Source organism: Mesoplodon mirus (assembly GCF_964341445.2).
Source record: "Mesoplodon mirus genome assembly, chromosome: 14".
Taxonomy (NCBI): domain Eukaryota; kingdom Metazoa; phylum Chordata; class Mammalia; order Artiodactyla; family Ziphiidae; genus Mesoplodon; species Mesoplodon mirus.
The window spans coordinates 26,796,111-26,814,678 of NC_138990.1; the positions used below are offsets into that span (position 1 = coordinate 26,796,111).

The following is an 18,568-nucleotide window of genomic DNA, read 5'->3' on the forward strand; positions in this document are numbered from 1 at the left end:
GCTGGATTTCAAGCAGGGAAAGTATCGAGCGGCTAAGATGTCAGTTTGCTACATGTGTGATCTGGATCAAGGCAGGACAAGGTTGGCCATTTCCTGGCTTGGCCACGCCTGCCTCTGGACGGAAACCACGGCGCTGGCCCAAACCGGGCTGTCTCCTCGCACGGTCGGGGTGCACGGCAGACACCTTCAGTAGGAACAAGGGGAAAGTGGGCATTTCTTTAAAGTGCCGACACGTAAACCAGTGTGAAGCTACACCCACGGGCAATAATTCACGTTCTGGCTCATCACCTCCCAGCCGTACGCCGCCCTCCAGTAAGTGCTACATCCCTTTCAAGAGAGGACACGTGGGCTTCCCTGGTGGCGCAGTGGTTGAGAGTCCGCCTGCCGATGCAGGGGACACGGGTTCGTGCCCCAGTCCGGGAAGATCCCACATGCCGCGGAACGGCTGGGCCCGTGAGCCATGGCCGCTGAGCCTGTGCGTCCGGAGCCTGTGCTCCGTAACGGGAGAGGCCACAACAGTGAGAGGCCTGCATACCGCAAAAAAAAAGAGAGGACGAGTTTGTAAAATAACACACGTGGAGACGTGTCTTACTCAACAAGCGGGTGCACCTGGCTCCAGACGGACAGCTCAGCTCACAGCCGTGTGCTCCTGGGAGACCCCCACGTAGCGTCCTGATGACTGTGCACGCACGAAGGACCGTGCTCTCTAGCGCTGAGCCAGGCCTGCAGGAGCCGCCCTTGCTCAGGGCGTCCCCGGAGCCCCATCAAGGGGACAACGAGGACGTGCAGCACGCGGGGCCCTGGGGGGCTGGTGGTGTTATGGTCGTGCTGCCGGCGCACACGTTAATCCTAAAATTCGGAACTTCCTCTATGGCGTGGACACACGCCCCCAAGAACAATGTGGAAATGATGACAGATCGCTTTTCTTTTTTTTTTTTTAATTTGGCCGCGCTGCACAGCATGTGGGATCTTAGTTCCCAGTTCGATCTTAGACCAGCCCAGGGATCGAACCACTGTCCCCTGCATTGGGAGTGCAGAGTCTTAACCACTGGACCACCAGGGAAGTCCCGACAGATCACTTTTAACTAAAGATTTTTAATCCAGTTTAAAAAAAATACTTAAAGCAAACTGCCCTTCAAGTATGAGGTTAATTTAGGGTTTTTCTATGATTATAACGAATTATGTATAATTGTATCTCAGAATTGTTAACTAAAAAAAAAGGTACAAGTTTTTCTGTTAAAATTCAAAGGCTTGATTGTAAAAGAGATTTACTGTAGGGAGTTTAACGTAGAAATCTCACCTGGAACAAGTAATAACCCAGATAAAGTAAAAATTAATTATACACACATACAATCCCACAAAGGATCTCAATGGAATGATTTTAAGGAGCCACATGTACCAGAATATAAGGTAACTCCAAGCCACAAGCATAGCATGAAGGCAGCTAGTTTATCTTGAACAAGAACGTGGCAGAATCCAGCAAGGGTCCCCCTAACACGCCAGCTCATCCCCCACAGCACCCCCTACCCAGCTTCCCCCGTGTTTTGGGAGAAAAGCGTCTTCTCTCTGCCCACTCCTGTCATCCACTGTCACTCCTCCGCACAGGGTAGGCGTGGCCTCGCCTGGTATCTGCTTAAAGTCCAAGAATCGGGTCCAGATGGGGCAGCTAAGTGGCTGCGTTTGGGGCACTGAAACTCACTGGGTCACAGCTGAAGGCACGAGCTAACACAGGGCCACTGACCACTGATCCTGAATCAGGGAAAATGAGCGGATCTGCCCAGATCTTCACAGGTGCTTCCAGTACAAACCGGTTCTCCAGCTGCTCCCATTAAAACGTATTCTGATCCAACAATCTTGCAGAGAAAAGCTCACCTAGCCTCAAGTCTACAACACAAAAGCAAAGAGAATACGACTGATTTTCTGCTGCCATCAGGTCTGGGACCTTCACAAGGGGGGCCAGGGTGCACCAGGCCCCAGGGCACCGCTAGGCCGTCTGCGCCAGAAACTCTAGGTACTGCCCGCGGGCCTCGAAGTGGTCAGCCGGCCGGTTGTACGCCGTCCACACTGGGTCTCCCACAAACAGCCGCATGGCCTTCACGTAGTTCTAGAAAACAAGCAAACACAGCAGCAATGGTTAGACCAGCTACGGAGGTTAACGCTCCTTTGCTGTTTCATCCCTGGGTCTTAGCACTTTCTTCCATCTTCTGAAAGGCAGCGTCGGTGCCACGGCGAGAAGGCCTCGTGCTCGGGCGGCCAAGGCGTCTGCAGCTCCAGCTGAGCGCTGACCCCGCCTGGGCGTGTGCCCCTCCTCCGCCCCTGCTTCCCTTGGTACCGGTTTCCCACGAATTAGAAGGGAGGGCAGCCTGCGTCACGGTAGAAACGTGCACACCTGTCCGTCCAGGGTTCACTTTCAGGAATTTATCCCTCAGGTACACTCACGTAAGTACAAAATGACGAATGTGTGAGGTTACTTATGACGGCACCATTTACAACAGCAAAAAACTGGAAACAGTTGGCGTACCCATCTTTAGGGGTCACCCGTCAACGGGATAAATCAGGGTACGTCCCACAGTGGACACCAGGCAGCTGTAAACAGGAACGAGGCCCTTTACATCCTGTAACGAAACGATCCCAAAGCACCGCGAGCAGAAAAAAGGAAAATGCAACCCCACCTACAAAAGTCGGCTACCTCCTGAGGAAAAGGGAAAGAATACTGACTCACATTCGCCTGATACGGGTGACATCGCTCTAAGGAGATTTTTAAGGACATAACAGGGGTTACTTGCAGGGAGAGATACTGGGCGCTGGGAACAGGGGTGACAAGGCGACTCTTCTTCACACACCCCTCATAATCCTGAGTTCTAAACCTAGTGCGTTCACTTCCTAGCCAAAAACCGTGCTTAAATCGCAGATTCGTCCGAGTCACACCCAGAGACCCTCAGAGCTGCCCTGTTCCTGCTTGTGGCCAGTCTCGGTGGCTCTAGTGCACGACTGTTAAGGCCCAACTGAAATGCTCTTAAAATGACGAGGGAGCAGTGACCCTGAGACCCACACAAAGCCACACCCCTGGACGGATGCCTCCCGCTGACCTGCGGGCACGGGCCCGGGCGGGCAGGGGACCCCGCGGCGCCGGCCACTCGCTCAGAGGTAGCATCCTCGCCTCACGCCGCAGGGCTGAGTGTCCACGTCCATGCACAGACCAGGCCCCAGCAGAGAAGACGGCAGGCCCACCTTCTCATCCAGCGTGAAGCGGTGGTATATCCCGGCGGGGAGAGTGATCATGTCTCCTTTCTCCATGAAGATCCGGATCCACCTGTCCTCTTTATCCCTTACGTCGAAGTACCCACTGCCGTCCAGGATGTAGCGAATCTCATCATCCAGGTGTAAATGCTCCTCATAAAACAACTTAATCTAGAGCAGGAGGGGGTTCTCGTGAGCCGTGAAGACCAGGACTGAGGTGCCAGACACGCGCTCCACAGATAAGAAATATCCTACGTACAAGGGGGCGGGAGCTAGAATGTTCTGTGAAACCGACCGGTGGACTAACGGGAAAAGAAAGAAGGGACACACAGCGCTTACCACGTGCCGGGCAACGTTCTCAGTGGTTTATATTAATAACTGACTCAGGTGCTCTCTGTCACCCCCGTTGGACAGATGAGGGATGTGGCTCAGAGAGGCTAGGTCGCCAGCCCAACATCACACAGCCTGGGTGTGTAGAGCCTAGACTCCCACGCAGACATCCTGGCTCCTGCAGCACACACGGCAGGCACACTGATCACACACACACACATATCACGTGATCACACGCACAAACCATCACGCTGATCACACGCAACACACATCACGTGATCACACACCCCCATCATGCTGATCGCACACATCACGTGATCACACGCACACACCATCATGCCGATCACACGCACACACATCACGTGATCACACCCCCATCATGCTGATCACACACATCACGTGATCACACGCACACACATCACGTGATCACACCCCCATCATGCTGATCACACACATCACGTGATCACAGGCACACACCATCACGCTGATCACACGCAACACACATCACGTGATCACACACACCCCATCATGCTGATCACACACATCACGTGATCACACACACACACCACCACGAGATCAAATGCACACGGCAGTCGCACTGATCACACGGGCAGATCAGAAGCCACGTGTGCATCTGAGGAAGGCAGTCACCATCTCAACAAACACTTTCCACCTGTCCAAATGTACTTTTGTGTTTTTCAGATCTTTATCCCTCTCATGTTTTATAATAAAAATATTCAGGGCTTCCCTGGTGGCGCAGTGGTTGAGAGTCCGCCTGCCGATGCAGGGGATGCGGGTTCATGCCCCGGTCCGGGAGGATCCCACATGCCGCAGAGCGGCTGGGCCCGTGAGCCATGGCTGCTGAGCCTGCGCGTCCGGAGCCTGTGCTCCGCAACGGGAGAGGCCACAACAGTGAAAGGCCCGCGTACCGCAAAAAAAAAAGAAGGAAGGCTTCATGTCAATGACCTCAGCATCCACTTTAAAAAATTAGAAAAAGAAGAGCAATTAAACCCAAGGTAAGTAGAAGAAGGCAAATAAAGACGAGCAGAATTCAAGAAAATAGAGAACAGAAAAACAATAGAGAAAAATCAATGAAACCAGAAGCTGTTTGATAAGATCAACAAAATTGATAAACTTCTAGCAGGACTTGGGCAAAGGAGAGAAGGGACACAAATTACCGATATCAGGAATGAAGGAGAGAGCACTACAGATTCTACAGATATTTTGAGGATAATAAGGGAATAGTCTGAATAACTTCATGCCAATAAATCTGACAACTCAGATGGAATGGACAAATGCCTTGAAGGACACAAACTACTTAAGATTATTCAAGACACAGATATTCTGGATAGCCCTATATCTGGTAAAGAGATTGAATTCGTAGCTAAAAACCTTCCTACAAAGAAAACTCCAGGCCCATAGGGCTTCACTGGTTAATCTGCCAAACATTTAAGGAAAAATTAAACCCATTCTAAACATACTCTTACAAAAAACTGAAAAGGAGGGAGTATTTCACAGCCTATTCTATGAGGCCAGCATTACTCTGATATAAAACCAAAATGAAGACATTAAAAAGGAAAGAAAGGCTTGTGTTTATTAGTAGCAAATATAATGATTCCCCTTTTCAAATAATTTAGAGCTCCTTCACCTTTTCTTCGTAATTTGGTAGTTTGTCTTTGCATATGGTTATTATGTCCATCCAGGAGTAGTTTCTCTCTTTTCGGATCTTTTCTAATTCTGGATCATTCTCATATTTGTCAGCATCCAGCTAAAAGAGTTTAAAACACAAATAGGAGGTCACATGAATGCATCGAAACATTCTCTTTCTGGATCTCCAATATGATTATACTCCAGATTTATCATCTAGTCCTTTGTCCAGACTAAACCAACCTTTCTCCCCCTCCTTTCCCTATTTCTTTTAATGGTTTTCCCACTCTCCATAACAGCTAAGAACTACGCAGTTGTGTTGAATTCCCACCTCCCTTCTCTGCAAGGGTCCTGCCTGGGGGATTCCAGTCCCACCGCCAGGAGCCCAGGGGAAGCTCTCATCGCCTCAAGCCTGTCCACACTGCCATGTCCTGTTCCTCTGCCACCAATCCACTGTGCAAGTCTAACTGATCTCTCGATGGCATCTCTTTGGTTATTCTGCTTCCCTGGGCCTGAAGCTGTCAGAGCCTACAAATAAAAGGCAAATCCCTTAGACAGAGACAAGAGGCTTTCTACCACCCGGCCCGGACTGCCTTTTCTACTCCTCGTTCCCTATTCCCTGTTTTTAAAACACCTACATTCTAAACCAAATGCGATTGTGGGCTGCTCTTCAAAAACACCTGATGCTTCACAGCCCCACACCCCTGCTCCTGACACCTTCCTACGCCTCGAACGGCCTTTCCCTGTTTCCACTTATCACAATCCCATCAACTGTTTAACGTCCAATTTTAAGGTCATCTTCTTCATGAACCACACCCCTTGGGCCCCAGACACCATTACTATGAACTCCTCCTTAAAACCACTGGCAAAGAATTTCACATATTTTGCCTTATGTTGCAATAAAATGCGCATGGTATCCCAACTACTGAAGAGCAAACTCAGAGTACCTCAAAGTACTAGTCAGCGATACGTTAGCTGCTAAAAGGCGACTCTCCGGATGAGCAGATCCACACAGTACGGACTAGTGCTCCATCCACCTTCAAAGCCTGAGCGTGTGGGCGCTTCCTACCGCCCTGTGGCGGCACTAACAGAACAGGCGAAAAGGCTCCCCCTGCTGTCGCTGCTCAAGGGCGGTGATTATTAAGAAAGGTACGAAAATACACAGAGTAATCGAAGTTTAATTTCGACAGCCCTTTGCCTCACCATCCAGAGCACAACGAGAAGGCAGGAGAAACTGGGTTTGATCTCCTGGAAAACCGCAAGGGTGACTTTCACAGCGTCTTACTGTATACTCTGGGTACATTCAGAAGTTGGCCACTGTCTCACAGCTGCTCTTAAAATGTCACATGTACCGCGAAACCCGAAGTGCAGGGATTTGCGGTAAAACTAACTTATTTTCTTCTCAGAACAGACGCGATACTGCCCTGAAGACGCCGCCTTCCAGGAGATCGTGGGGGGCGCCCCGGCCCCTCCCCCGGAGACCCGCACTCGCCGCGGGCCCTGCAGGGACCCCAAGCCCTCCCGCCCCGCCCGTCCCGCCTTGAACCCGGGCGGCCGACGACCCCGCCGGCACCGGACCCTCCGCCGCGCTCCGACCGCACACACCCGCCCCCACGCCTCTCCCTGGGCGCCGACACCCCCAACCCCCGCAACCCCGCTACTGAGCATGCGCAGTGAGCACCACGGCCTGGACGCCGACCCCCGGCCCCGCCGCCGGGCATGCGCACGGCGCACGGGGTCCCATCATGGCGGCGGCCCCTGTTCCCCGGGGCGCGGGGCGCGCGGGAACTCGGGGATATGAGCGGAGGGCTCTCCCCGCCGCCCGCGACCCCACCCCGGAGCCCCCGCCCCGCGAGACCCCGACCGCGCCCCCGGTCCCGCGTACCTTCCAGTAAAGGACCCTGAGCCCGCGCAGCTGCTCCAGGCCGACCGGGCGCGCGGGCTCCCCGCGGTGGGGCAGCCGCGGGTCGTCGGCCGACTTGTCCATGTACCAGGCCTGCACCATGGCCGGGCCCGGGGGCGGCGTCACCGCCTGACCCCGGACCTGCTCGGGCCGGTCTGAGCCCGGGACCTGCACCCGGACCCGCGCGGGCCGCCCCTCCCCCGACCCCTCCCCCGGGAGCCTCCGGGAGGGAGGGAGGGAGGGAGGGAGGGCGGCGCGGGAAAGGAAAGCGGGCGGGACGCCCTCCGAAGGCCCCGGGCCGAGGGCTTCCTTCCCGCGGGCCGGCGGATGGGCTCCGAGCGCGGGGCAGGTGTCCCCTGAGGGCTGTCCGCCGGCTCGGCTCAGGCCCGGTGACCACCCGGAGCCGAACCTGAGCGGGGCCAACCGCCCACCCGTGGCTGTCAATCAGCTCCTCGTGCAGGAGGCCGAGTGTGGCCCGGCCCTGCGTGAACTCAGTCGTCCGGGGGAGGGGCTGCTTGGCTGGCACTGTGTTCCCGGTGCGCGGGATCGGGTCAAATTCAGCGCCCTCGAGCACCGAGCACATGCCTCGCGGGATGAGGGCTACAGTCTCCTTGAACATCCAGACGCCATCTTGTGAAGCAATTTATACCGAGATTAAATAGTTTGTATTTTACAGCGAAGAAAGCAAATGCCAAAAAAAAAGTGATTTTTGTTAAGCCAGTGCCACTGAGATGGTGCACAGCTGTGGCTTGAAGCCAGATCAGATCACCACAGAGGACCCCCGGCATCATTCAGGGTGGGATATTGTACTCTCCATCCCCCCACCCATGTTTATCTAAAGTCTGCAGTACCACCCTATAATTTTAAATTGCTTCCTTTTTCCCTTTTTCATCTCATCTCCTTTCCCTATATAATGTCATGTCCTATAATAAATAGAAGCTTCCCAATCCTTGAATTTCTAATCAGTTTAGCTGACAAGGGGGAAAAAAAAATCCAGCTGCTCAATCAGCCTAGGTTTATCTCTTCAAATCGATCAATCAAAGAGATCAGCTTATCTCAGCCATTCACCCCAGTGTCTTTAACAGGGAATCAAGTAACTAGATCACGTGTGGGACTTAGGCTGGACTGCTCTCAGACAGCACATCTCCAAAGCATACAGCTGACTCTAGAACCTCCAGAATTACTGTGTGAAGAGCACACTTTTATTTCAATTCGGTTCTGTTGCACCCTGACTGCAAACACAGGACGCAACGTGTGGGCACGTGCGTGCCCACATCCTTCTTAGAGAGCCTGCCTCTCCAGCGCCTTACTTGACAATCACTGCTCATCATTCAGGGTTCCACGTAAGACCACTGACCACGTTGTTTCTGCCCCTCACTGCTCTCTCCTCCCCTCCTCACCCTTGTCACCACTCCCTCAGGTTCCCAGATCCAATCGCAGCCTCTGTTCTTATCAGCCAGTTCATCACAGCCGCCACTCCCTGTTCCTTCAGCCCGTTCCTTACTCCCCCCCACCGCCCCCCCGCCCCAGTTCTGGCTCCTCTGGGCATGACCACGACATCGTGGAGTGTCCCAGGGCTAATAAGCACCGCAAAACCAACGTGGCCAAACCGACCTCTCGAGTCCCGCACATCCAAACATGTTTCTCTCTATCCTTTGCCAGCTCCGTAAACAGCAGCACCAACCGCCCAGTGCCTTGATCCAAAAGCCTAGGGGTTTTCCTGTTTCCTCTCACTCACCCTCAACATCCAGTCCTACCTACAGCGAATCCTGTGGACTTGACCTTCCAAACACACCGCAAATCCACTCACACCGCTGCGTCCCCCTCCTCCTGCCTGCCTTCTTGCCTGATGGAGCTGACAACTGAAATTGACCGCCTGCTTCCATCTTTGCCCACTGCGGTCCGTCCTATGCAGAGCGTATATTTAAAAACACAAACCAGATCATGTCACTGCTCGACTTTAACCCTCCTTGCTAACTCTGCCCTGGCTCCATGGCCCGTGTGGCTGGCGCCTGACCACCTCTCCCTCTTGTTCTCTGCCCTCCGCGTGCCCGGGCCTCCGCCTGCATCTCCCGCTCCTCTTTGCTGCCAGGGCTTTGACATGCATTTGTCCCACCTTCCTTCCTTGCTCTTCCTTTCTCCAAGCACTTTTCTCCTGCATACTTCCATTTTTCAGTGTAAATATCCTTTTTTTAAAAAAATTTTTTGGCCTCATGGTGCAGCTTGTGGGATTTTACTTCCCCGACCAGGGATCAAACCCGCACACCCTGCATTGGAAGCACACAGTCTTAACCACTGGACCGCCAGGGAAGTCCTGTCAGTTGTTTTCTTAAAAGACAGGTTCAGGACTTCCATGGTGGTGCAGTGGTTAAGAATCTGCCTGCCTATGCAAGGGACATGGGCTTGATCCCTGGTCTGGGAAGATCCCACATGCCGCAGAGCAACTAAGCCCTTGCACTATGAGTACTGAGCCCACACGCCACAACTACTAAAGCCCGTGCACCTAGATCCCATGCTCCGCAACAAGAGAAGCCACCGCAGTGAGAAGCCCGCGCACCGCAACAAAGAGTAGCCCCCGCTCGCCGCAACTAGAGAAAGCCTGCACGCAGCAACGAAGACCCAACACAGCCTATATATATATATATATATATATATATATATATATATATATATATATAAGGCTCAGTTCATTTTGGGGAAAATGTCTGCCAAACACCCTGGTTGGAATAACCATAGTTATTTGGTGGCAAGCTCAGCTTGCAGCTCAATCTTACAAGAGCTTTTTCCCTCAAAACAACCAGGGAACTTTGGCGAACAGTAGAGATGCTTTCTGTATGCTTCCTGCTTTGTCCCAGAGGTATTACAAAGATGTCTACTGGCGGGGGGGGGGGGGTGGGCAGTCAAGATTAATAAAATTAACAATTTTTACTACTTCATCAGGACATTCTTAAGAGAAACGGGGCTTTGTTTGCTTTGTCTTGTGAAGGACACGATCACTGCTGGTAGTTTTGTGCTGCGGCCCAAGCCACGCTCAGGCAGCAACAATGTGACCCACCTGGCTTCAGCCCGTTCCTGCAACACGCAGCCCGGGGGGAAGCGGGTACTGTCCTGGCATCCTCACCAAGCTGCTCTCCTCTGCTCACCTGCCCTTTAGAAACGCAGCTCTCTGGAACAGACCCAAACCACTATGGGTAAAATAGAGAAGCAACAAGGAATTATACCCATTGTCTTGTAATAACTTACAATGGAGTATAATCTGCAAAAATGCTGAGTCACTATGTTGTACACCTAAAACTAACACAACACTGTAAATCAACTATATTTCAATAAATAAAAAAAAATGCAGCCCTCAGCTCTGTTGTTTAGGGTGCAGGTGACAGAAATCCAACAAGCTGCTTAAGCAGACAAAACAAAACAGAGGTCCTGGCTCACAATACTGAGAAACGTTAGAGCATCCCTTGCCTTGAGCGCAACTGGATTTGGGGCTCGGAGGAACTTAACAGCTCTGTCTGTTTCTGCCTGTGTCTGTCTGTCTGTCTCTCTCTCCACATCCCAACTAGCTTTTCTCTGTGCTTTGGCTTAATTCTCATCCACCGGGATGAGCTTTTTGTACGTGTCAGGAAACAGCCACCAGTAGCTCTGAAACGGTTTGCTTGTAATTCAGGGAGAAGGAGCTCTTGATGTAGTGTCTGGACATCCAGTCTCATGGAAGTTTCCAGGTGGCCCAGCAAGAGCCACGCGTCCACGCCGTGGGTCTCTCTGGGAGCCCGAGGCCCGGTTGTGGCCACATGGGCAGCCGTCAGGGAAGCCTGGAGCCTGGCAGCCCCATCACAGCCTCAGGATGGGCAGGGACACAGCATGGCCCCAGGAAAGAAGGAACAGCTGGGCAGACAGCGCAGCGGATGCTCACGAAAAACACAAACTGCCAAATTCTCCTACTTTTGGAGAGTTTCTACTAAAGAGAGAATGAAAGAGGTGAGCAAAACAGCTCTCGGCTTCTCATCCTTCTGTGTCTTCAGCTCAGCACCCGTCCCTCCCGGGCCCTCAGGCTAACCCCAGTCCAGGCGATGCCACAGCAAACCCAGTTCCACAGCAGGAGGCTGTGTCTAAACTCCTCTTCCATTAGGGCCAAACTTGAGTGAATGTCTTTAAATGGAAGAACCTGGAAGGCTTTCCGGAAAATATAGAAAATGTTCAGGGAGATTGGGCGTAATAAATAATGGAGGACATGGCAACAGCTAGAAGCTACAAAAGAGCACCTGGGCGAAAAGCACTGTTTCAGGAGCGTTTTAAAAGAGAGTGCTGGAAATAAAGTTTTTTGTGAAACACAAGGGTCCATCCATCAATAAATGTAGAGTTAACAGTAAGACCTACGGAATGAAACCAGTGGGACGGCCCCAGATCCCACAAGTCAAGAAGACCTGACAAGTTCACTAACTCAGCACATAAAAGGACAAGAACTTTAATAGAATGGAGCTGGGTGACTGAGAATTGGATGCCTATGAAACTGTTCTTTTTTGTGTGTATATTTGAAAAATTCTGATACTAATTTTTACAAAAAGTTCTGGGATTTTGAACTGAGAAACAAGCCATCTGTGCATGTAAATTTTTTCAGCTGAAAAAGGGAGCACGAGTCTGGATTTCTTAACAAAGAAGGAATGTTCAGGACCAGCTGCCTAGAGACCCCAGTCAGCAAAATTTTGTTCAAACTAATTAAAAGGAAAACGTTTCTCTTGATCTTAATACATCTCTGAAATGAGGTCGAAGACATCCACACAACCTTAGCCTCCTTTTCCTGGGGGGGAAATGCAGGCGTATTTACAGCATGTCAGTGAATTATCGCAAACCTTCATGCCTCCTGGATGAAAATAAAACCGAATGTTTATTCCGGTGTGAGGTCACCTCTCCCATCTTCACTTGTCATCTTTGGGATCCTACTGTCCCCAAAACACGTGTTCCAATAAAGCCTTTCCCCAAATGTGTTCCAAGTCACATATGTTGAGGAAAATGACTCAAAAAAAGGGTTTTGAGGTCAAACACTTTGAGGAAACTCTGCTGATGTTATCTCTCTTCTGAAAACTGGTGATGTTTGTCATGGAGAAATTGTCTAATGGTGACAAAGCTTGTCCCCATTCTAGAGTGGCATCCACTAATTCTAAATATGTTCCACAGAACAGTCTCTGGTAAACACTGTCAAACGTTCAGAAATATCAGATCTAAAACCAGTGCAGCACCAGAGTGGTAATTAGTAACCATTTATTGTGCACACACCAAAAAGAGTCTGAAAACCAGGAGGACTCCAACCAAAACACAAAAGGTGGGGAGGGATAAACTGGGAGACTGGGATTGACATATACACACTACTATATATAAAACAGATGAATAAGACCTACTGTATAGCACAGGGAACTCTACTCAATACTCTGTAATGACACATATGGGAAAAGAACCTAAAAAAGAGTGGATATATGTATATGTATAACTGATTTGCTTTGCTGTACACCTGAAACACATTATAAATCAACTATATGCCAATAAAAATTTAGAAACAAACAAACACAGAAGGAAGCTGGGGTGTATGGTTATAAAGCAGCAGGTGTAGCAAGGAGGCCGTGACTGCTGACTCTTCACAGTGATTGGCTAGAACACTAGAAAGTTTTTAAAAGATAGGGAATTGGTCAGTGGTTACCTCCTAACCAATTTGAGGGAAACCATTTGAGTTTTGCCCGTGATTTGCAGAGGCCTAAGCAAGAAATGACCCAGATCAAGGTGGTCTTACAAAATAAGCTAAATTAAGCTTTGTTTGTGTGGCCAAAGTCATTTTGTCTGCTCAGGGCTGGTCTCCGTTTGTTTTTGATTTTAACCCCGCCCATGTTGGGGGCAGGAAGCAGAAACACGAGAAGGCCAACTGAGTAAAGTATTAGGACTAAATCTTCTTAGTAATAAAAACCACAAGACTGTATAAATAATAGATACTGAAATCTGAACTATAAGGATAATTTTTCAGAAAGCAAATCTCACTCTGATGAAAAGTAAAACTTTTGCCGAAGTGACAGATTCCCACCGGTCAAGTAAGTATGCAGTGACTCAGCACATCTGGGCCCTTAAACAGCTGATCCCCTAAACGCTGGGCTGGGTCCAGCTGTCCCTGAAGGAATCAGCGGGGAGCTGGTGTCCTCTCCGAGACGGCCCCGCCCCGCCCCTTCCCCGTCCTCAGTCGGCCTGCTCCATGCTGTTCTGAATCTCCTACTTCCGGCCGAGAGCCTGCCCCTGGTTTCTTTTTATTTATTTATTTATAAATTTTTGGCTGCGTTGGGTGTTTGCTGCTGCGTGCGGGCTTTCTCTAGTTGCGGGGAGCGGGGGCTACTCTTCGTTGCGGTGCGTGGGCTTCTCTTGTTGCAGAGCACAGGCTCTAGGCACGTGGGCTTCAGTAGTTGCAGCACTTTGGCTCAGTAGTTGTGGCGCACGGGCTCTAGAGCGCAGGCTCAGTAGCTGTGGCGCACGGGTTTAGTTGCTCCGCGGCCTGTGGGATCTTCCCGGACCAGGGCTCGAACCCGTGTCCCCTGCATTGGCAGGCGGATTCTTAACCACTGCGCCACCAGGGGAGTCCCTGCCCCTGGTTTTCTGCTCTGCTCAGACCCTTCAGATAAGGCTCTGTTTTGCAACTCTTTCAACAAATATTTACCGGGTACCTGCTCTGTGCCAGGCGCTGTCCTAGGCCCTGGGATGCAACAGTAAGCAAACAGGAAAAAAAACCTCCCTGGCTTCACAGAGCGTAAGTTCGAATAAGGGGGACAAGCGAAAAGCAACAGGCTGTGGGTCAGATCGTGGCAGGAATATGACACAGGTGAAGAGGAAGAAAAGTGCCAGCCCCGTGCATGTGTGTATGCGCACACGTGTGTGAGACAGAGAGGGAGACAGGGAGCTGGCACATGGGACAGGGAAGCAGAATTGCACTCGCCTGAGGCGTGGCCAGGAAGGCTCCAGGTTAAATGACCTTTGAGCAGGTGTGGGGAGGAGGCAACGGAGCAGGTCAGCGGGCTGGTGGAGCCAAAGTGCGCCGCTGAGGAACAGCAAGGGCAGGGCCTGAGGGCGGGGTCCCGGCGCCCGGAGGGGCTGCGGTGCGGGAGGTCGGGGAGGAGAGGGCGGGGAGGAGAGAGTGGAGGGGGCGTGGGAGGAGGAGGGGCGTGGAGGAGGGAGTGGAGGGGGCGTGGGAGGAGGAGGGGCGTGGAGGAGGGGAGGGCAGGACGGAGGGAGAGGAGGGGCGGGGAGGAGGGAGAGGGCGGGGAGGAGGGAGGGGGAGGGCGGCCCCCCCGCGTGCGAGGCGGGCTGAGCATAGCCTGCGGGGAGCCAGGACCCGAGCTGGGTCCCGGGCTGGTGGGCCTGCTGTGGTTGAGGGGCACTGGCCCGACTCTGCATCTGTCTTACATGAAGGCCAACAGGATGCGACGGGGAACGGACCAGGCATGGGGGTCAGGGCAGTTCCCAGGGTTTCGGCCTGAGCGCCCGCCCGCAGAGAGGGGATGCGCCGCGTTGAGATGAGGAAGGCTTGGGCGCGGCGGGCTGGGTGCAGGCAAAGCCGACTGCCTGGCTGTGCGCACGTCTGACACGTCTGCCAGGGGTCTGAGGGCAGATGCCGAGGAGAGTCGGCCCGGGCTTGGGGAGGGTCCAGGCTGGAAACCCCGTGCCCATCGGGCAGCTGTGTCTCACAGGCGCCGGAGCCAGCAAGGGTGAGCGCAGGCGGGAAGCGGGCCGCGTCCTGAGCCCGGGGCGGCTCCCCGCTGTGGTGGGGGACGGGTGGACGCCGCCTTCTGCTGGGGCCCAGCTTCCTCTAGGCTCCGCCCAGGTTTTGTTCACTGCTGTCTCTGGGGTCCCTCCTAGCTCCACCCAAAGCCCCGCCCAGGCCCAGCACAAGTTCCCAACTGACAGATGGCAAACTAGAGGCCGGGGCACAAAGCCCGAAATTCTAGCTCTACATATGGGAGCTCTGTTTTTAGTTTTTTGAGAAACCTCTATACTGTTCTCCACAGTGGCTGCATCAATTTCCATTCCCACCAGCAGTGCAGGAGGGCTCCCTTTCCTCCACACCCTCGCCAACATTTTTTCAAAATAAATTTATTATTATTTTTTAGTTTTGGTTGCGTTGGGTCTTCGTTGCTGTGCGTGAGCAGCGGGGGCTACTCTTTGTTGCGGTGCGCGGGCTTCTCATTGCAGTGGCTTCTCTTGTTGCGCAGCACGGGCTCTAGGCGCACGGGCTTCAGTAGTTGTGGCTCACGGGCTCAGTAGTTGTGCGGGCTCTAGAGCACAGGCATAGTAGTTGTGGAGCACGGGCTCAGTTGCTCCGCGGCATGTGGGATCTTCCGGGACCAGGGCTCGAACCCATGTCCCCTGCATTGGCAGGCAGATTCTTAACCACTGTGCCACCAGGGAAGCCCTGCGAACATTTTTTAATTGTGGGGTTTTGTTTGTTTTCGGCCTGGGCTGCGGGGCATGCAGGATCTCAGTTCCCCGACCCAGGATCGAACCTGTGTCCCCTGCGGTAGACGCTTGGAGTCCTAACCACTGGGCCGCCAGAGAAGTCCCCATTTGTGTTCTTTTTGATGAGAGCCATTCTGACAGGTGTGAGGTGATCCTTCCTCAGTGTTTATGTCCAATTTGTACGTGTTTGTATTAAACACGTAACACAAGTTAGTTGAGAAACTTAGCAACAATAACTCAGTCAACAATCTGCAGTCATCATGACCCCACCACCTGCGGTCGCCATTTCTATTTTGGAATGGAATCCTCCAAACGTTCATGTGTGTATCTGCACCCGTCTGCTCGGGCTGCCAAAGCAGACCAGCACAGCCCCGGGGCTTAAGCAGAGAGGTCTCCCTGCCCTTAGTCGCGGAGGCTGGGGCTCCAAGATCAGGATGCCGGCAGGGCTGGTTTCTGGGAGGCCTCTCGCCTTGCCCTGCAGACGGCCGCCTGCTGGCTGTGTCCTCACGCAGCCCTCCCGCTGCAAATGCATCTCGGAGCCCTGTGCGACGAGGGCCACCCAAACAGCCTCATTATAATGCAACCACCTCACTGAAGGCTCAGTCTCCAAACGCAGCCACATTCTGTGCTGGAACCAGCGCTCCGACATACAATTTTTGGGGCACAGTTCAGCCCATGGTGGCACCCGTGCACACGTGCAGCTCCACGTCCTCCAGCCGGGCCCTGATTACTTGATGTTTGTCTGAGAAGTGCTGTTTGCCCCTGACCGAGCCGCTGTGGCCCGTCTTGTCTTCTCCCCAGGTGGGGGCGGTTCTTCCCGCGTGTCCTGTCCCCTGGCCCCAGCCCACTTCCCAGACTCAGACCACGTGGCCTCTGCACCCGGGAGCTCTCAGCACCCGGACACCCTCCAGGAGATGCACGGCGGCTGGGTCTGTTTTCTACTTGAAGCTCCTCCACACTCAGGGCAGGGTGGGCTGCAGGAGGACCCTAGCGCCCAAACCCGAGACACTGCGTGTGGATTGAGTCGCCTATTCCAACACATCCAAGACCCCCCAACCATAATAGTGCAGTTATTTCACGGCCCCTAAAGAGTGAAGAGACGGCTAAAGAGAGACACATCCCTGACCATAAGGCACCCCAAATTCAGACATGTTGAAACCTCAAACAACGAGCATCTTCAAGCTGCTGAACTGCGGTGCTGGGATCGCCCTCCCTGGGGGCTCTCAGTCTCCATGACCCTCAACCAGGCGACGCTGGCAGGGCCCACGTGGCACTGGGATGTGACAGGACACGTCTAAACCCCAGAGGGAAACACAGGTGCGACGGAGGCCCTTGTTACAGACGAAAAATGTAAAATCTCCCCCAAACAGGAAACTCACATTCCAACTGGAAAGACAGACAAGCAGGAAATGATTTATATGGAACCGTAAGAAAACTACCAGGAGAGCCCACAGCTTCTGGAACTCTCTCCATTCACTGCATCCTTAATGTCTCAGTAAATGTTTTCATGCCCCCCCCAGGCCAAAACAAATACCTGACAGTTCCCGGATGAACAGTTAGGTCTAAACAACTAATATTTATGCCCAGCAACTTAGTCATTAGAAAAGAGAATCCACATGTATCAAAAGAAATTTCTGTTTCACTCCTTAGCAAACACACCTGTGGACGACCGGGACGTGGGCCCGGCGGACCCTTCCCAGGGTGGACACGTGGCCTTCGGTCGGTCCTGGCAAGTACTGGCTTCTTATGCCAGCAGCCGCTCCAACAGCCGCTTCGCCAGGGGGCGAGTCACTGGAAGGCGCGCTCTGACGCCAAACGCGAGCTTCCCCAGGCTGGAGTCTGGCTGTTTCCCTCCGAACCTGAAGCTCCCCGGAGAGTTCCTGCGGCCCAGTGGGGTGCCTCAGCACACAGACTGGGAAGCTCAGCCATTCAGCCAGGGCCACCATGGTGCACACCTCCGGGCCGGGTGGCTGAGGTAAAGGAGCCCTCTTGGATGAGCAACAGTGAGAAAGGAGAAAGCAGGAGCCGCCGCAGCACCTGAAAAGGCAGAGAGCAGAGGCGGGGGGCTGGCTGTGCGCAGAATCTGGGCACCAAGGGGGCGTGAAAGGCGGAGGTGGAGGCGGGGCAGGGGACACAGGCTGGGGGCCATGGCGTCCGTGGGACTATCCTTTGTAAAATCGACTACAGGAAATAAACTCGACAGTGTGCTTTTGGATGGTGGGATACGCCAAAGATAAGCGTGAGACGGCACCACACACTTGACAAGGTTGAAAGCACACGTAACTGAACACGTTTGCTCTGATGCCCTCCTTCCCCGCCGCTTCTCACCTGAACGGGTAACAGTCAGGAAGGGCCAGGAGAGGCAATCAGACATGAGACTGTAATAAGCGACATAACGTACAGGAAAGAAGAAACGAGATGATTGTTAGATGACGGGACTGTATACCTGGACAACTCGAGGAAGTTGATGGGAGCAGTTTTAAACACAGTAAGAGCCTAGTAAGCTGGAATTACTAATGTTTCAAAGGACAGTGGCTTTTCTATACATAAATGATAATCAGTCTTAATAACTGCATTGAAAAGGAGATTAACCTGGAATAAACTTACTAGCAATTCTGAAGATGCTGTGGGAATACTCTTTCTTTTCCGTTTTTCTTCATTCATCTAACACATTGTTTACATTTTTTGCAGCTCCCCCTCCACAGGTATAATGGACAAATAAAATTGTATACTTTTAAAGTGTACAAGCCTGCTTTCAGAGCAGCTGTGGGTTGGCAGCAAAGAGGAAGGTACAGAGAATTCTCATGTTCCCCCCCACACACAGAGTGGCCCACTATCCATCCCCCCTCCCAGAGCAGGACGTTTGTTACAGTCGATGCACCTGCACTGACCCAGCACCATCACCCGCAGTCCACAGTTCTCCCTAGGCTACACTTTGGCGGTGTACAGTCTGTGGGTCTGGACACATGG

The 18,568-nt window shown here is 52.7% G+C and overlaps 1 protein-coding gene across 1 annotated transcript; it reads right to left on the minus strand.

The window, feature by feature from the left end:
- Positions 1-1,251: 1,251 nt before the first annotated feature.
- On the minus strand, positions 1,252-7,610 carry ADI1 (acireductone dioxygenase 1). Its single transcript, XM_082642554.1, has 4 exons — positions 7,103-7,610; positions 5,219-5,338; positions 3,232-3,411; positions 1,252-2,104 (listed from the first exon to the last, which is right to left on the minus strand). Exons 1-4 carry the CDS (start codon positions 7,220-7,222, stop codon positions 1,985-1,987), a joined length of 540 nt encoding a protein of 179 aa, XP_082498680.1. The 5' UTR covers positions 7,223-7,610; the 3' UTR covers positions 1,252-1,984.
- Positions 7,611-18,568: the final 10,958 nt, after the last annotated feature.